The following is an 18,557-nucleotide window of genomic DNA, read 5'->3' on the forward strand; positions in this document are numbered from 1 at the left end:
TTAGATGCTCTCTCATGAATATTCATGAGCGATACAGAAACCAAGTCAAAACATGGTTCGTGCAACTTGAATCAACTTGTGTTACATTTTCCAGTTGGGTTAATGAGGTTTAAACTGCATGGGAAGAAGTCAGTTCTTGGTACCATGGATATATTAGTACTAACCGGGTGTTTGCACTCACCCACACCCCCCCCCACACACACACACAAGCACACACATACACACATACACACACTACACACATTCACACATATACTAAATACAGGCTGTAGTACATTTATTACATGAACATACCGGTATAATATTTTGGGTCGTACTTGGAATTTGTATGAGATAACACACAATGTGAATTAGTTCCAAAACTTTGCTTATCTTTAACGGGCCAGGCTTATTTGGCTATAAATGCTAAAAATTGCATTTTGGGAGGGAATTTCGCCTCCCCCCCCCCCCCTCCACAAGATCTCGACCATTAGTATTACGATCGTAGCGAAATTTGGCCCAAGTTACAACCACATTGTAATCTACAAAATTATGTGTTATATATCTTATAATATTTTTTTTATTGTCAATTTCTAATTTTAATTCATCAATTAATTATTTGTGCAAATTAGGCCCATCATCTTATTTTAGCCTAATTAAAAGCATTAAGAGTCTATTTCTTAATCATTTGTAAGTCTGTTTTTACATGTTTAAAGACCATGCATCAGACATTAAAGGACTTCCAAAAGCCAATTTATTATGTATATGATTTTTTTTGAGTTTCAAATGTATTTCTTTGTTTTTTTATTGTTTCCTTTGTTTTCTTATGAGATTCTCATTGACCACTTTTATACCATAATTAGCATAAGATCAATCAATCGCAGTGATTAATGTTACAGCAGTGATAGCTCCAGGGGGCCCCTTCTTTAATTTTTGATAAGATAAAAATAAATAAATAAAAAGAAAACAAAATGAAAATGGGCGTGTCTGCCCCCTTTAATTGCGGAAGTGGCACCATGACAGATCCCTCCCCCATCCCCACCCCCACCCTATTTACGGAATTCCTGGATCTGCTCCGATAAAGAATAGTCAGATTTTTAAAGAGTTTCTGTGTTGCTGTTTTCAATCAATCTTTGCGTCGATTTTTTTTTTTCAATCGGAGAAGGGACCGTACTTCACAAGCTTTGTCTTTTTAGTGGGTCCCTGCTTTTTTCACACAATGCATATTTCATTTATTTCACTTTTGTTACCTCAGCAACCACTGCATTGTACCCCTACTTTAGGTTTTCAATTATTGCTTTCTCTGTACAAATTACATGCATTCTACTTTCATTGAAGAAAGCGAGATTTATGTTCACCAAATAGATTATTTTGCTGTGGAAAAAACAACAATGAATTTGAAGTTGAACTTGAAAAAAAGTCAGGAAAATGTCTCATGACAGGGTCTCTTCCATCGCAGACTCGAAACATCGAGGGTGGATTCCGCCCTTCCCTCTCCTGCCACGTCCCTTAGAGTTTAAGGGGTTTACCTTTAGAATCGGTTGATATATATTTTGATTTTTCCCATTCGTTGCAAGTATACTCATAATGGTCCAATAGTTTTGACTGTAATGTATTGGTACGTTTATAATCGTTTAAAAAGTGGAATCAATTGGTAAAACTGCCAGATTTGATGAACTGGTATGAACTTCCCCAGTCATGCCAGTTTGATACATTACCCGGCTGGGTTCTACTAACTGTTACAGCCTAAATTTTATCAAAGTGCATGTAGGTTAAATCTGCATTGCTTTGAAGTTGAATAAATCTATCAGTTGTGTCAAGTCATTTGCAACAGGTATACAAGAGCCTGGTTCAAAAAAGTTGAATCTGCTGGAATCATGGAGTTGATGTTTTAGTATGCCAGTTCTTACTGGTAAATCTGCCAGTTGTGTCCAGTCGATTCAACCTGCACCAAATTGGTCCAATTTTTTCGGGGTCATCCCACAAGTCATACGGCCCACAAGCTCGACATTGCATCATGGGGCTTATTGTAAAAGTGTCGTGGGCCTTATTTACCTAGTGTCGCAGTCATGTGGGCCTTGTTCGCTAGGTGTCAAATTCATGGGTTGTTTGATTTGTTGGCTGTATGATTTGTGGGTGTCGAACTCGAATGTGCACTCATTGTTTCTACTGTAATCAACTGGTTGTTGTATGCCATTTCACACAATTTCTTTCAAGTGGATCATCGACTGAAAAATCTGCTTGTTGTGTCCAGTTGATCCCACTTTGTCTAAGGGCATACTTTGGTCTATTTCTTCCTACTGGAATCAACCAATAGGCTTTAATGTTCCAGTTTACACAATAGATCTAATTTTTTTAATCTGTCATTTTCATTAGAACAGTTCAACTGTTAGTGGTATGGCAGGGCCCTGTGGTATAGAGCAGCGACAACACTGGAGAGGCTCTCCTGGATAAGACCTTATTATTATTATTATTATTATTATTATCATTATTATTATTATTATTATTATCATCATCATTATTATCACCAGTACCACTATGCTACTACTATTAGGTATGTTGTTATTACACACATGTAACTCACTCATCACAGTTTGATCCATTTGTTCAAACTGGAGTCATCTATGTTTTCTCAGTGTACCAGTCCATTCCATCGCTTTCAAGTGGAATCAACTGGTAAATCTGCCAGTTGTGTCTAGTCAAGTTCAATACAATTATTGTATCTATACAGGAATCGGGTAGTTGATATTTCAGTATGACACTTTATTCCGTTTCTTGCAATTGGAATCCAGTGGTGAATCTGTAGGTTATGTCAATGAATTCTAATTGGTAGACAATTGCCTAGTTTATTTCATTTGTTTCAGTCTGTCAGTTGGAATGAAATGTTAGTTTGGAGTCAACTTGTCTAAGTGGAGTCAACTAGTGAGTCTGCCAGTTGAACGACATGTTTTCCAGTTGGTACAAATAAAACTTCATAATCAATGATTTAGAGCCAGGCCATAATATTCAGCTGGAATTGATTGGGTTTTTTTTTTTTTCAGAGTGTGCCAGCTCATTCAATTTAGTGTCAGCTGGAATGGCGTGAGTTGGTATCAATTTTCATCTTTAATTGTATGGTAATTCACACCATGGTAATGTGAACGAGTATCGGCCTACTTCCAGTTTGCAACTATTTGAACAAGTTGGGTCAAACGGATAGCTATAATGGGACCATTTTTTCCTTGTGATACCAGTAGAGAATGTACCCTTTTCGTCATTATTTGACATTTAAAAGGAGTATACAGTACTGGATGAGATGAGGATTCAGCTTGTAACATTTTGCGAGATATTTAGAAACCACTCTTTGAAATGATAAAGAGCAGAAGAGGACTCAAACGTTTATTTAATGAAAACAGGCTGAGAAATGACTGAGATATCTAAAAACAAATTAAAACAAAGAGCTCCTAATGAAAGATGGGGCCTGTCAATTTCATTTTAATTTTCTTTTTTTTTTGGGGGGGGGGTTGGTAATCTCAGCCATTTCAAGACGAATTTTCTTCAAAACGTTGAATCCTTCTTGAAATTACAGCTGTATATGCTCTTTCATACACTTTATTTCATGAGAGGTTTATCATCTAACAGAAAAAAATAAGTTGTAAATCTGAATCCTCATCTCAACCAGTACCTACTGTACAGTCCCTTTCAGCTATAAGAATATCATAATTGATATGTTGTTGTTGAACCATGGTACCACCATGGCTATTTTTGTGTACCCTTAGAAATACAGAAGATGACAAAAAGACTATGGTTATATATGCTGCGGTACGATTAAAGACCTTGTGGTTGTAGTACATGGTATGATGGTTATCATATGGTATCTCCGTGGTTATTCTATGGTACAAGTAGGCCTAGTAGTGCCAGAACCGTGCCATGGTATGATGGTTATTACATGGTATATCCATGGTTAATTAGTGCAGCGATACTGGGGAAATTCCTTATATACCATGGTTATTTTATGGTACAAGTGGTAATACCGTGGTGATGCCATGGTATGATGGCCATAACCCGGCATCACCATAGTTATTTTATTGTACCTGTATAGTTATACCAGGCAAATACAGTAGATGGCATGGTTTTTCCATGGTACTGGTAGTAATACCATGGTAGTGCTATGGTATAAAAATTATAACATACTATTACCATGGTTATTTTGTGTCGCCTATGGTAAAACCATGGAAATACCATAGACTTCACAGTTATTCTATAGTATACGTATCAGTACCATGGTCGTGTCATGGTATTGATAGTTTACCATGGTTTTTCTGTGGTATCACCGTGCATCACCATGGTTTTTCTGTGGTACTCGTAGCAATACCATTGATACCATGGTTTTACTATGGCAATTGAGGTTTTACCATGGTTTTTCTGTGGTATCACCATGCATCACCATGGTTTTTCTGTGGTACTCATAGTAATACCATCGATACCATGGTTTTACTATGGCAATTGAGGTTTTACCATGGTAATACCGTAAATTTCATGGTTATTTTTTGTAAGGGCTATGTTAGCCCGTTTAATGCCCTGTGATTTTTGTTATCGCTTATCTGAAGTTAGCACCGGTGCATTTCCGTAACAAGTCGTCCTTCGTCAAGGTCTGAAAAAAGGGTCGAGGTTTCAGCACTTTTGAACTTCTCTAATACGAGGACATGCTGGGGGGGGGGGGGGGAATAATACACTTGATTATGAGAAGCGGTCCATACTGTTTTTTTTTTTGCCTATTATTAATGTGTGGCTTTAAAAAAATGCTTGATGTCCAGTCTATTTTCCCTTTTCTTATCTTTTGTCTTGTTTTTTTTTGCTTTCGCGGAAGGGGTGCTCTTTGCATATCAAATACGAATACGACAATCAATCGTACTAGGTACTGAGTGTATATATATATATATATATATATATATATAAATCTTCCGTCAGTTTGGATTTTCTCTTATGCTTTTCATATTCTTGCCTTAACATATTATATTAATCCCGAAAATTAACAAAAATAGATCAATGCAAAAATGGATAGACATAAATGTATAAATCAACAGACAGATGAATAAAATAATGAAACACAACAATAATGATTGCATTGTATTCTGATTATTTGAATAGAGACAGAAGTGTGTATACATTTTCAAACGCACGCTTAAACACATTGTAACACACATCCACAAATTGCCTTTGAGGTGTGTGCTTGTGTGTGTGTATGTGTGTGTGTGTGTGGTTGTATGAATTGTAGAGTTGTAGTGTTGGTATGATCACTAAAATGATTTTAATCTTTTCAGTTTCAGTGCCACGTAGCAATGATCAAACAATGGTAAGTCATGGATTCTGTAATTTACAATCAATGTTCTAAATACTACAATACATTTACCGAAATAAAAGAAACATATTCTGGTATGTGCTAATATTCATATGCAAATTGAAGACTACAATCAATTCATATTTTGCTCTCTCAAAAAAGTGGAATTTAGGTCGTGCGCTTTAGATTAAGATATGCTCCACGGAGGCTTTGATAAAGGTCTTAAGTTGTTGAGGAAATAATTTTGAACCTGAACAACATCGATATTCACTTGATGAAGTTCACTGCAGATTTGATAGCAGAATTAGATATATGTAAAATAATGTCATTTTTGTTGTTTTTAGTAGAAAAAAAACCTCCTTCCTATTCAAGCTATGTTCATGAAGATGGTCTTCTGCATTAAATTTATAGTAAGTTTTGTAAACTTTAATCTTGAGTGTTCCATATCTCATTGTAAATTCTACATGGCATAGCTTTTATCTTTAATTTTTAACGTTTTTTCATACATAAAGAATAAATATGTGCGACATTGTGTGTTAATTTTTATATACACTAATTCTGAGATTTTTTTTCCATTTTTTTTAATAGATTCTTTGTCAGTGTATCGACAATGAAATGCAGATATATAACTAAACTGAACTGGACTGCGTGGAGACCCTCCTTCCGTATTGTTCTTTGTGCTTTGTTTTGATAATCAGCTCCAGTGATATATCTCTTCGAAAGAGACCAACCATGATATAGAATCGGATTGCGTGCCTATTTCAGATACACTAGAATTTGCATTATGCTGACACATCAGGGGATATTTCGTTTGTTTCCCTCAAATGAATTTTGTTATCCAAATGGCCATGAATCAATCAAACCATGCAAGGTCTACAGACCCACGGCTCCGTATTATCATTTTGATTGTTGTCAGTTAATGCTATGAAATGCATTATTTCTGATCTAATATTACATTTCTAGCAAGTGCCTCGAGCATCACAGCTATAGGCCTATGATGTGAAATTTCAAAGAAATAGTGGCAAAACAATTGTGTCCTAAAATTTCACATACATACGTAGACGCATACAGACATTCATCCATTCCTCGAAAACCGACGTATTATAACAGCAAACAGCATGATTTTTGATTATCACTTTTGGATTCGTGGTAAACCTACAATGAATAAGAAGTGTAAATAAGCAAACAATAAAAGTAGACTTATATTGGGGGCGGTGACTACTAGCTTGATTTGGGGACGTGTTTTGTTCTCAGTTATATCTTTCACTTTCGGTTTGTGTTGCCGATAGCAGACTAAATCGTTTATGAGCTGTTTTGTTGGAAATACAGTAGACCGTCTATATCAAAAGCAATGACATTCTGCAACACTGTAAACCCCCGATGTTCTTGAGGTTACAGTTTTACAAGTACTGAGAAGAAGAATCTTAACATTGAATTGATTTGATTAGTTAAAGAGCTTTTACAATATTATTCTTAATTGTCATATCCATAATATTCGTAAATTTTTCAGACACTCACGTACCCACGAATGAGCGAAATCCACATGCACGTGTTGCAATTAACAATTCTAAATGGGTAAATTGGATAATTACATTGCATTGATTCTGTATTTACTATCCATCATAAAACAACTGATCCCTGTCCCGATGGTATTTGAATGGTGATCACTGGAACTTTGTCAGCCGATACTTCCTGTAAGTGGCTTTAACAGCAATGAATTCATCAAAGAGCGTTCCATGTGTTTCTATGTCGAATATTATTATTATCATTATTTTGTTTGTCAAGTTGTTATCATTGTTCGCATTCCAACTCCCCTCATTTCTTTTTCTCTCATTTTTTTAACAAATTCAGATCAAAATGATGTTAATTATAAGACTTCATCAAGATATTTGAACGTACGTGGATAGCCATTCCATGTCTCTCTAGTACGGTCTTCCTCATCGAAAAACCAGCCTGAAAGGCTTTATGCCCTACACAATGATTATCTGTAAAGATCAGAGTTTTGAAAATATAGAAGCGAAAATAAATTGGTTTGGTTTATTTCTGTATTTTCAGTAAAGAACAAGCCCAACACAAATAATCTTTTCCAAGATATAAAGTGCAGCAAGTGCAATGACTGAAATGATAAAACATTACACAAATAAGCAATTGTATTGTGCAATAACTTATACGAATCATATTTATACATAGTAGGTATTTTTTCCAGTAAATAAGAGAGATAATAATTGAACGCAGAAGACCGCCATCCTGAGCGGTTTAGCTGGAAATGGATAGGACTTCATAATGCTGGTAGCCTGATAAAAGCCCACAGCTTTTCGGGCAAAAATGTCTTCGCATTTTTATTATCAGATTATCACGGTAATATCTATATACGTATATTTACAAAGATTACCATCGGTGAACATACAGATAGCAGTCTACGAACGAAGCGTAATCGGTTTCACCACTATTCTTATCACCAGAACCACTGTTTTCATTTCTATCAATATCAGGTAGGCACATTAGAACGTAGACCTTTGCAGAGAACTATCAAATCCTGGAATTCTATTTGTGGTACACCTGGTTGCCGGGAGCGGAAAGGGCATATATGCCTCTTCAGGAGGAAGGCGCGAACACGGTCGAGCGGATATTGGTTTAATTGGCTCCCCGTCACAACATAATCGATCTGATCTTGGCTGTCGACGGGTTAAGACATTGGTATGACGTTGCAAGCTGACCCGACCCGAAACTCCCATATCGCATGAAGGTCGTATTGGATTTAAAGAGTGATTAACGCTAAGGATTTATTGATACGAGCAGTGACGAACGTTGAACTCTACAGTATGTGGATGACGGTCAACAGGTGGACAAGATGAAACAAAACAACAAAAACTAGACAATAGAAAGCAGAAAACGAGGAAGTATAAGTATTATTTTTTGGGGGTGTATATATTTAGAAATCATTTCTGAAATGTTGAAGAGCATACCATACATTTTAAGAGGAATTCAAAGTTTAATTTATGATAATGGATTTCTAAATGGCTGAAATAAAAAAAAAAAGCAGAACAAAGCAATCATGATAAAAGGTGAGTCCCACCTTTCACTAGGATCGCTTTGTTTTGGATATCTCAAGTATTTCAAAAACAAATTGCGTAAAATACACTCTTAATTCTTCTTAGAATTATAATTATCTGAAAGAGCATATTACTGAAAATGTTCCATCCCTTTAAAGGTAGCGTACATTACACATGCGGGGTCAGAAAAGTGCGCGCAAACTTCAAGAAGAACACACAACACACACTCAGACACAGACAAACAGCCAGACAGACAGACAGACACAGACACACAGACACATAGAAACTTTACATAACCGAAGACGCAAATCATTTTGTTTTGTTTTTTTCCCAAATTTATTCTACTGGTAAGGTTTTTGTCTACAAAGCTTCAATTTGATATTACATAATATTTCATGATTTGTTTGCTTTTTTTTTTTGGTAATTTCTCATGAATAAATAGAAAGTAAAATTTGAATCATGTGTTACTCTTTGTATAATGGAATTACATTGCAGTGAATCATTGAATCATAGTTAACAGTGTTTGCAAATTTATACATCAAGTATACCTGTCGCAGTCGTGTGCATAGTGCAGAGTTTATAGGACGGCCGATGGTCGTATTTAGATAAAGACATTATGCTTAATAGAAATAAGCACATAAAATATGTGTATATATACACTTTATACAAAATAATCGCGGATATATAAATATAACAATAATATTATGCAATATGAATATCAGAAAATGATACAGAAACAACGGACAATATCCTTAAATTTGCCACATAGTGGTTACATTATCAGCTAGGGCACACTTGACGTGGATTAGTACACTCAACAACGAGTGATATTAATAGGTTTCATTTATACAGCAGCTTGTATCTCTTACGAGAGAAATAAAAAAAAGCTGCACTTCCATTTTCTTTACGTATATTCCAGGAAAAATAAAATAAACTGTCTACATGACAAGGCATCCTAGAAAGAAATGTTAACATTGTACAACGTACATGAACACTGATGAATAGTGAATACAAAGAAGACAGAATAAATGTGACCGTGCACCTCAAAACGAACATAAAGTCGAACACACTGATTTTGCGTGAGGACTGAAAATAAGTGAAATGCGTCAACCTAGCCGAACTTAACTTTTTTATATTTTCTGAAAGAGCGGGTCTCCTTTTACATTATGCTAAAATTTGGTATCATAAAACGGGCAGGAAAGTGTGTTTTTTAGCAGTTTATCTCAAACATTTTTGGTAGAATAGTGTGATTAGGTGTGTCTTTAGAATCCTTTTTTCATTTCTGAAAAACCTTGTCCACACTCTTCACTTTCAACTCTAATAACTTTTGAAAGGATGGTGCTACTGCTTTGAAAGTTGGCATTAATTATGGACAGAATGTGTTAATAAGGCATGCTTAATTTCAATTTAATCTGATAATCCCTTCATTGTTGTTACTCTGGTGGTTTACTTCCTGTTTTTTTGTCCCATTCATCGCACAGCCAGCACAGTTTGGTAAAGATTAAGCGCTTGAATAGACACTGTACTTCAGAGCCTCTTTTCTCAGTTCACACTTTTCCTGAGTTTGTGCTTTCTTTCCAATATTTAGATAGGTTAGGAGAGTCCATTTGATTTGAGTTATACATCATTCTAAAGCTTAAAGTCTGCTCTTTCAGAATATGGTCTTAACTAAAAATTCATAGCTGGCGACTTTTTGTTTGTTTTGACGTGCAGGGTCACAAATAATGATTACAAATAAGATGCCTCCAAGTCGCATAAAATCATGATAACTGGAAAAGAAAATCCAGGAATATTTTCAAATAATATAATAAACACATGAACTAAAAATGAGAATGGCAACTTCTCATTTTCTGTATTTTTTGCTTTATCAAACTTTTGTTTTTATATATAATTGTATGGGTTGTCAAGATTCATACAAACATCAAAACCATATTCATATAACGTGTAAAAACAAAGGAGAAAAACGTTTTTTCCCTTCTATTGCATTTTCTCCTTATGAATCCATGCTATAATCCACCTTCATATTCTACATCGAAGACGTGCTATGATGCTTATTTGTTTTATAACAATTGAGTACTATAAAATGGACACAACAAAACACGTGTAAATCCCCCAGAGGCAACAAAACACGTGTAAATCCCTCAGAGGAAACAAAAGCATAAACGAACAGTGAAAAAAATGAAACTGCCTCATATAATCCTTGAATCGATAACTACGAGCCACAATGGTTCGAAGAAAAATGCACTCCCAAAATTGTTTAAATGATTTAGAATGTGTATTCAAACCTGAAAAAAAAAATTCGAATCTTATAAGAATGATAGCATCATTACATGTAAAGCGTTATATTCTTCGATACTTTTTTTTTATCCGATGTCAGCTGCAGTATAAGAGCATCGTTACAATATTATATCTTTATGATATATCATATCACCACTGTACAGTAGACACAAATTTGTGAAATTAGCACTAATGTTTATACTTTTTTTTTCATTTGCCATAAAGTGGCTAACAAACATGAGAACGAAAATACTTGTCCCAATTCATCACACAAATATATATCAAAATTCTTTCCACTACTACTCCATTCCACTGAACTGCGATAAGATATTGCCACCCTCTCTCTCTCTCTCTCTCTCTCTCTCTTGACACGTGTATTTCAGGAAAAAAAAAAACTTTTAGCAGAATACTTCAGTCACCTTTCAAAGTTATTTCAAATATTGCACATTGTATTATCGTTTCATATGCTTTGAAATTCTAAGTCAATCAGGCAGGCACAGGCAAAAAAAAATCATATTCCTTGAAATGTTAAATCAATAATGCAGGTAATGGCAAGATAAACTTACAACGGACAGAGAAAAATGTTTTTCTAGAATCGCCTCATGCGCATACAGGCACATGACACGGGGACTTGAAGGGTCTTCTGCTCGTACCGGAAGTGGCCATCCACACACTGGGTCTTCTGCAGGACTTTCATGTTGTACATCACAGGTTGACATCGAAGGTTAGGATCCACTTCGTGTGTGTAAGGATCCAGACATGCCGAACATTGGCACTGGGCCATAGTGATCGCCGTCGGGATACGGTCGGCATCGAAGCATTCCACGTAGGTCCACGGACACGAGCCGTCTTGGTTCGTGATCTCCGGACTTCCAGGGTTTGGTTGCGCTCCTACGGGGCAGTTCTGCGGGCTGGAGACGCCATCAAACGGACAGCTTGACTTATCGGCGAAGCCCATGTCACTGGTTGAGAGGTTGAAACTCTGTACAGCAAATGCCGGGGCCTTGGGGTAGAAGAGATTGGCGTTCATCTTCCTGCGGTGTGAATCTGCAGCGTCCAGGGGTAGACACGTCTGAGCGACAGTCTTGACTTGTGAAGAGTTGACTATTTGCAAGATCGTAGCCACCAGGGCGACTTTGATACATAGACCCTTTAAACAGAAAAAAAGACAATAAGCTCCAGTAAATTTCAAGATTTAAATTCACAATAGGGGGCCTAATGGTTCATATTTACTCCGTCACAGTACACAACAAAAGATTTGCATTGAACAAAACACTCTCGTTAACAGTATATCAAACGACAACTTACTTAGCAACAGTTGGAAAGATTAATTTTAGAGCATGACACTTAATGAAAGTTGAAAATGGAATAATATATAACATATACTAATATATGTATGTATTTATGTATATGTATATGTATATATATATATATATATATATATATATATATATTACCAATACATACATAGTGTATTATATACAAATAGTATGTACATAAGATTATATAATATATATAGGCCTATATAATGTATTTACATAGTGTACGTGCTGGTAATAAAGTTTGATATGAAAATAAAGTACACTATTTTCTCGAAGTGCGAAGCTTTTAACCTACACACCTATATATAAATCAATCAACTGATGATTAAAATCCACAAGGAATAATTGAATTGTAAAAAGACAACAAATTTGCCTCATCCTTAAGATTTTTGTTTTGTTTTAAAATTACGATTTGAATTCGTATACTTACTTTCATATTGTAGAGTGGTGACATCCAAGTATATCGTCAAGATGTGAAAATGTATCCTGTACGCGGTTTTGCCCCTTTTCCTTAAGCTATGATTTTCAACAGATAACGATGGAACTCTACTCTGATGACGATGGTACTCGTTAGGTAGTATATATACCATAATTTACCGGATGTGTCACCACTGTCAAACCAAGGACAGCCTGGGAAAATCAGACATCTAAACAATCAATCAATTGTGTTAGATCACGAGCTGAAATTTCTGTTTGTTTATCGTTTGCTTTTGGTCAATGGTATCCAGTACTCACTCAGAGAGATTCATGGACTGCTGTGTTCCAAAGTTCGTCGGATTCCAAAGTAGCGTTTCTAAAATTATCTGATTAAGGGTTTCCCCGTACGTTCGACCATTAGTGTGTTCCCATGTGTTCTCATGCTGCACTAGATGCGTAAGACGGAGTATCGGGACAAGCCCAAGTACCGAACAAACAACAAAATGTATCCTGTTATGCTAGCAGCTCAATGGATTATAAGAGAGATACTTATGGACGAATTTAGGAAGTTGTCATCAATCACTTGAACATCTTCTTTAGTATTATTGCGGCCTTGGAAAGAAATAGTCGAATGAAAATATGAAATGTGACCGTGCATCACAAAACCAACAAAAAGTCGCACGCACTTATTTTGTGTTAGGACTGAAAACAGGTGAAATGTGTCAACCTAGCTAATCTTGAAGTTTGCATATATTATATCATGAAAGAGCAAGTCTTCTTCTACATTTTATAAAAATTCGGGATCATAAAACGAACTGGAAATTGTGCTTTTTAGCAATTTTTTCTCGAACATTTTTTTTTTGGTAGAATAGTGTGATTACGTGTTTCCCATAGAGTCCTCTTTTCATTTCGTTAAAACCCTGACCATACTCTTCGCTCTCAATTCCAATAACTTTAGCAAGAATCATGCTACTGCTTTAAAAGTCGGCAATAATCATCTACATAATGTGAAAAGGGTCACAAAAGTGACCCTGCATACAAAACCGAGAAAAAAGTCGCCAAACATGTTTTTTTTTTAAATAATAAGAGCAGATTGTAAAAGAACAGACTTTAAGCTTTAAAATGATGTATAACTCGATTCAAATGGGCTCTTCCAACCTATCGAAATGTTGGAAAGAAAGCACACACTCTGGAAAAGTGTGAACTGATAAAAGAGGCTCTGAAGTACGGGGTCTATTCAGGTGCTTAAAGGCATCGTATAATTTTGGTTGAGACCTAAGTTCAGGTTTCTGACACTTTTTGGTGAGATAATGAGAAACCTTTTATGAAGTATGAAAGAGCATGTAATTCCATGAGGAATTCAACGTTTATTTGATGAAAATTGGTTTTGAAATGGCTGAGATATCCAAAACAGAGTGATTCAATAAAGTGTGGAACCCACTTTTCATTACGATCGCTTTGTTTTACTTTGTTTTTGGATGTTTCAGCCATTCCAAACCTGATTTTCATCAAACAAACTTTGAATTCCTCTTAAAATGGTATGCTCTGTACTATTTCATAAGTGTTTTCTTGGTATCACACAAAAAGTTCAAAGCCCAATTCTCATCTCCACCAATAATGGGACAAAAGACACAATGTAAACCACCAGAGCAACAACAATGAAGGAATTATCAGATTAAGGAGAAATTGAGCATGCTGTATTAACACATTCTGTCCATGATTAATACCAACTTTAAAAGCAGTAGCACTATCCTGTCAAAAATTACTAGAGTTGAAAGTGATTATAATATAATATAGCCCCCTTTTACATTTCTTGAAAATCCTTTGAGCACCTTTCACTTTCAAATAATGACAGAATAATCATAAAATACATACTTAATCTCACTACTTTTACAAAAAAGGTTCTAGAAAAACTGCTGAAGACACACTTTCCCATTCATTTTATGATCCCCAAATCAAGAATGATAGAGAAGAAGGATAGCTCTTTCAGAAAATATGAAAACCCCAAGATTGACTTCGTTGACACGTTTCACGGTATTTTTTTTTTTTTTTTTTGAGTCCTCACGTAAAATCAAGGGATGCGACTTTTTGTTGGTTTTGTGATGCACGGTCACAAATTATATGTGAAAAACCATGAAAATCTTTAAATCAAGTTTTGGTGGCCCGAAATAAAAGCCATGAAAGCAATCCAGTTTGAATTTTGGTTGCCGATCGGGCCACCAAAATAGAAGTTTCATGACCCGACACCAAATTTTAGTGGTACCGGGCCACCGAGCCAACCCTAAATATGAAACCCAGTGTAGATTACATAAAAATGAAAGGAACAGTACACTGCAAACGCAATCCTTTCCAAATTTCAGTTTTATGAGATCTTGATTGGCAGTGTGTTTTCCATGTTCAGGCCTCTATTTGAATTTGTCCCTCTTTTTTCTAATGCTGATTTTTATTCAATCTGAAGACATTACTAAGTTGAAATTTTCTCTGTAAAAGTGACAGTGGGACATAATTATAAAAGAGTCAGCAACCGGAAGTATATACATGCCACTATCATTATGATGACATACAGTAAAGAAGCAGCTCACCTGGACACTTGTGAGATCTTTCATAATACCCTATGCAGTCACAACTAGATATGCCAAATGTTTGGCGAACTGTTTCCTCCGATAAAAAAAGTAAATATGAAAAAAAAATGTATATCCATCAACGCAAACTTAACACAATCAGACAAATTTCCAGATGACTTATGATTAATTTTGACCGTCAATATGTTCGTATTACTCGGTTGCCTTTTCCACTATTAGCTTTCGTCTTTTTCCGTTTCTTTTTTTTTTTTTCATTTCTATTTTCAGCACCACAGCAGCTGCATGAAACACTTCTCTTCTGTAAGAGTTGAACAATTTGTGGTTTATTGATAAGTATAATTAGAAGTTCCATAATACATGTATATAATAAAATCGAGCTTACCCTTATTTGGCATCGTTGTGCGTGATATTTTCATAATGTGTCACGAGAGTTTAGTGACTCTCGTGTATTTTTATAGCACTTCTTCATGTGCAAGCTGCCATTAAAACAATGCTGCATTCTTATTCAAATGTCATCTTTACTTCGCAGTGGCAATCTAACTAATCAAAGATAATACCACAGTTGAGATCTTTGCTCTCCTTTATGAACAATGAACTGACCTCTTCTTTATAAAGACATTCATGTACCACAATGATCTAGATGTGTCTTGCGGAGGGTCAGACCAGATAAAATCAGCGGAAAACGGTACGATACGAACTGTTAAATCTCTCTGTTTTCCTCCAACACAAATCTAGAGTAACACAAGGAAGATACATCGCCTGCCTGGGATTGATTCTTATCCAATCAATAAAATATTGTCGTTATCGTGATTAATATCACAACCCGAAAGGGAAAAACGATTACATGGATAACATGGAATAACTGCACGTTTACAGTATAGGACGAGTAACGACGTCAATTTTGCACTGTCGTTGAGAATTCAGTCACATCCTGAAAAACAGAAATCACATTGGACTTCTCGCAAAGGCACAATTGTCATGAGAAATAGGGGGTCCACCTAATTATTTTACAATGATTAACATAGTTATGCAAATGTGTTTATCTGCACATTTTTCTGCCCAATTGTTAAAACATTTGGTAATGATATAGGTCGAGGGTGAAGGTAAAAAGGGATTCCCCCAAACGGGTTCTAACAACAACAACAACAACAACAACAATTGTGAAGAAAGGAAATGATATTTCGTGAAAAATCCAGTGAAATAAACAACAACGAAAACAAAACGGTAGAGAGATAGATACTCTTCTCTTAAATAGCCTATTATCCTCGCATTCACAAGGCTAGCTAAACAAGGGAGGCGCGCTGCTGGAAGGAAATGCCCTCTTGGACCAGAATAGTAGTTTCATATTTGAATAGGCGTGCACTCCGTGGCATAAACCCGGCGTGCGCCTGCAAACAAACTATAACGCTGAGGAAGACACGGCACGGCTCCGGGTAGCGGGGCAAGGAAGTGGAAAGCATGAAGACACGTTCCGAATTTGCAAACATGACGTAATATAGGTCCGGCAAGTCGAGGGTTTATATAGCTGCGATCAATTCGATGGGTCCTATCAACCACCATCCCTTCACAGCCAACATCAAACCCCAAGTGCTCTTTCGTCTAGCCACCTTCGGAAACAGACACTCAGCATTTCTGATTCCCAACCGGTCTTGAAGCACAGAACACGGTGACGATCGAATACAAGCAGGACATCATACGAAACGTCAATATGAATGTAAGTAATGTGAAGCTCGTCTTTGAGAAAGTAGGTTTACCTATTGAGAAGATTATCATGAGCGATCACATGATGAATAATACAACCAGTTTCATTCAGTGAAGCAACGAATATGTCTGTGGGCCTTTGAGATTTTAAAACCATTTTTTTTTCATAAGAATTAGAATGATATGTCTACAAGCATGATATAGAGTCAGCCATCGGAAACTGCTATTCCAAGGTGAAATAAAAGTATTTATTTGTTCCTCTTTTGTTTTGAATACAGAGCGCATATCTTATAGCATCATTAATTGCGACAATCTTCGGAGCTGTCATGTCTTCGCCGATCCCGAGCACCTCTCAGGCATGTCTCCCCACGGACGCTGCTGACGTCCACCGTCGAGAAGTGAGTGCGGAATTATTCTATCCTAACTCTGCGGCATTCGCCGTACAGAGTTTCAACCTGTCTGCCAGTGACATGGGCCTGCCCGATACGTCAAGCTGTCCGTTTAGTGGCGACTCCAGCCCGCAGGCCTGCCCTGTAGGAGAGAAACCAAACGCTGGAAGTCAGGAGAACCAAGACGCCTCGTGTCCATGGACCTACGTGGAATGCTTCGATGCTGACCGTATTCCAATGGCGATCACTATGGCCCAATGTCAGTGTTCGGCATGTCTGGATCCTTACACACACGAAGTGGATCCCAACCTTCGATGTCAACCTGTGATGTACAACATGAAAGTCCTTCAGAAGACTCAGTGTGTGGATGGCCACTTCCGGTACGAGCAGAGGACTCTTCAAGTCCCCGTGTCATGTGCCTGTATGAGACGAGCATAAGAGGCCAGCTGTTGGTGAAATATCCATGTCTTGAGTTCTTGCTCCAATGTATTCAGTATTGACTATTCAAATATTTTTAATGTATTCTTATAAGATGTGCTAAACTTCAGTATTGCCGTACACCTTGTCCTTATGAAAGATACGATTCTCCACTTCCATAGTAGGAAGCTATACAAATGCCATTATATCTAGTTCTATTACAACTGACTTGCTTTTATTATACTTCTTATCTTAGATTTATTTCTTATCTTACATTTGATAACTGATGTAATTTAGTCTTTGTTGAAAATGGGCATATAGTCGTCCAGTATGAATGACGCTTATCGACTTTCTTTATTTTTGACTTCGATTTGATCGCAAATCGAAGGAGAAAAGTCTAAACATATTATTGAATTCTGCGTTATAGTGGAAAGGTAGAAATGCAGAATATCCGAAAAGAGTGACGATTACATTCGAAAACCGACAGGGTAGAATTTTACTCAACTCAAATTACAGCCGCTGTCGCAGTATAGATGAATATACTTTCATAATTTCTTTATTATCAAGACGAGAGGGAGAGATATTCTGTACATCGTTTTGTTCAAGATAATTTGTGATCTAAAATTGCAGTGTATCTTCTGTGTTATAGTATTCTTCTTAAATATTTTCGGAGAATACTATGAGACGTGAGAGACCCAATACTAGTACCGTATACATATCATGGGTCAATCAGATATCTCTCTTTTTGAAACGCATAATATACAAATCTATATCTAATCATCATTCCAGTTTCTGACAATTTCCAACCTGCATTTATATGTGTCATGACGACGTGATCTCTGTGTGTGTTTGTTACTTCTTGAATTCTATGCATATTGTAATTCGCAAAGCCTGAAAAAGAAATGTAGGCTGTATTACTCAATGTTTGAGTATGGAAAAAAAAATGTCAAGTTTGACGTCATGCATTACAAGTATCCACTATGTGGCATAATGTTGTTACCTTCTGGAGGAAAAGATGTATTATTATTAAAGCGTGTATTTATACATATGTATATACTTATTTATACATATTACAGCCCACCTATTTATTTGTTAATTTA

General features: G+C 36.2%; 2 protein-coding genes across 2 annotated transcripts; one reads left to right on the forward strand and one right to left on the reverse strand.

The window, feature by feature from the left end:
• Positions 1-11,218: 11,218 nt before the first annotated feature.
• Positions 11,219-12,405, reverse strand: LOC139729595 (interleukin-17C-like). Its single transcript, XM_071640526.1, has 2 exons — positions 12,382-12,405; positions 11,219-11,779 (listed from the first exon to the last, which is right to left on the reverse strand). The coding sequence occupies exons 1-2, from the start codon at positions 12,403-12,405 to the stop codon at positions 11,219-11,221; spliced, it is 585 nt and encodes a 194-aa protein (XP_071496627.1).
• Positions 12,406-16,658: 4,253 nt separating this feature from the next.
• LOC139729606 (uncharacterized) lies at positions 16,659-17,478 on the forward strand. Its single transcript, XM_071640537.1, has 2 exons — positions 16,659-16,694; positions 16,930-17,478. Exons 1-2 carry the CDS (start codon positions 16,659-16,661, stop codon positions 17,476-17,478), a joined length of 585 nt encoding a protein of 194 aa, XP_071496638.1.
• The last annotated feature ends 1,079 nt before the right edge of the window (positions 17,479-18,557 follow it).

Source organism: Diadema antillarum, unplaced genomic scaffold (assembly GCF_040938485.1).
Source record: "Diadema antillarum isolate AM-2024a unplaced genomic scaffold, OU_Dant_1.0 scf00000020, whole genome shotgun sequence".
NCBI lineage: Eukaryota > Metazoa > Echinodermata > Echinoidea > Diadematoida > Diadematidae > Diadema > Diadema antillarum.

Coding starts and splice junctions, on each gene's coding strand:
- LOC139729595 (XM_071640526.1), bottom strand. CDS start 12,405: ATGTCACCACTCTACAATATGAAA. Junction 11,780..12,381: donor CACCACTCTACAATATGAAA/GTAAGTATACGA, acceptor TTCTGTTTAAAG/GGTCTATGTATCAAAGTCGC.
- LOC139729606 (XM_071640537.1), top strand. CDS start 16,659: ATGAATGTAAGTAATGTGAAGCTCGTCTTTGAGAAA. Junction 16,695..16,929: donor TGAAGCTCGTCTTTGAGAAA/GTAGGTTTACCT, acceptor TTTTGAATACAG/AGCGCATATCTTATAGCATC.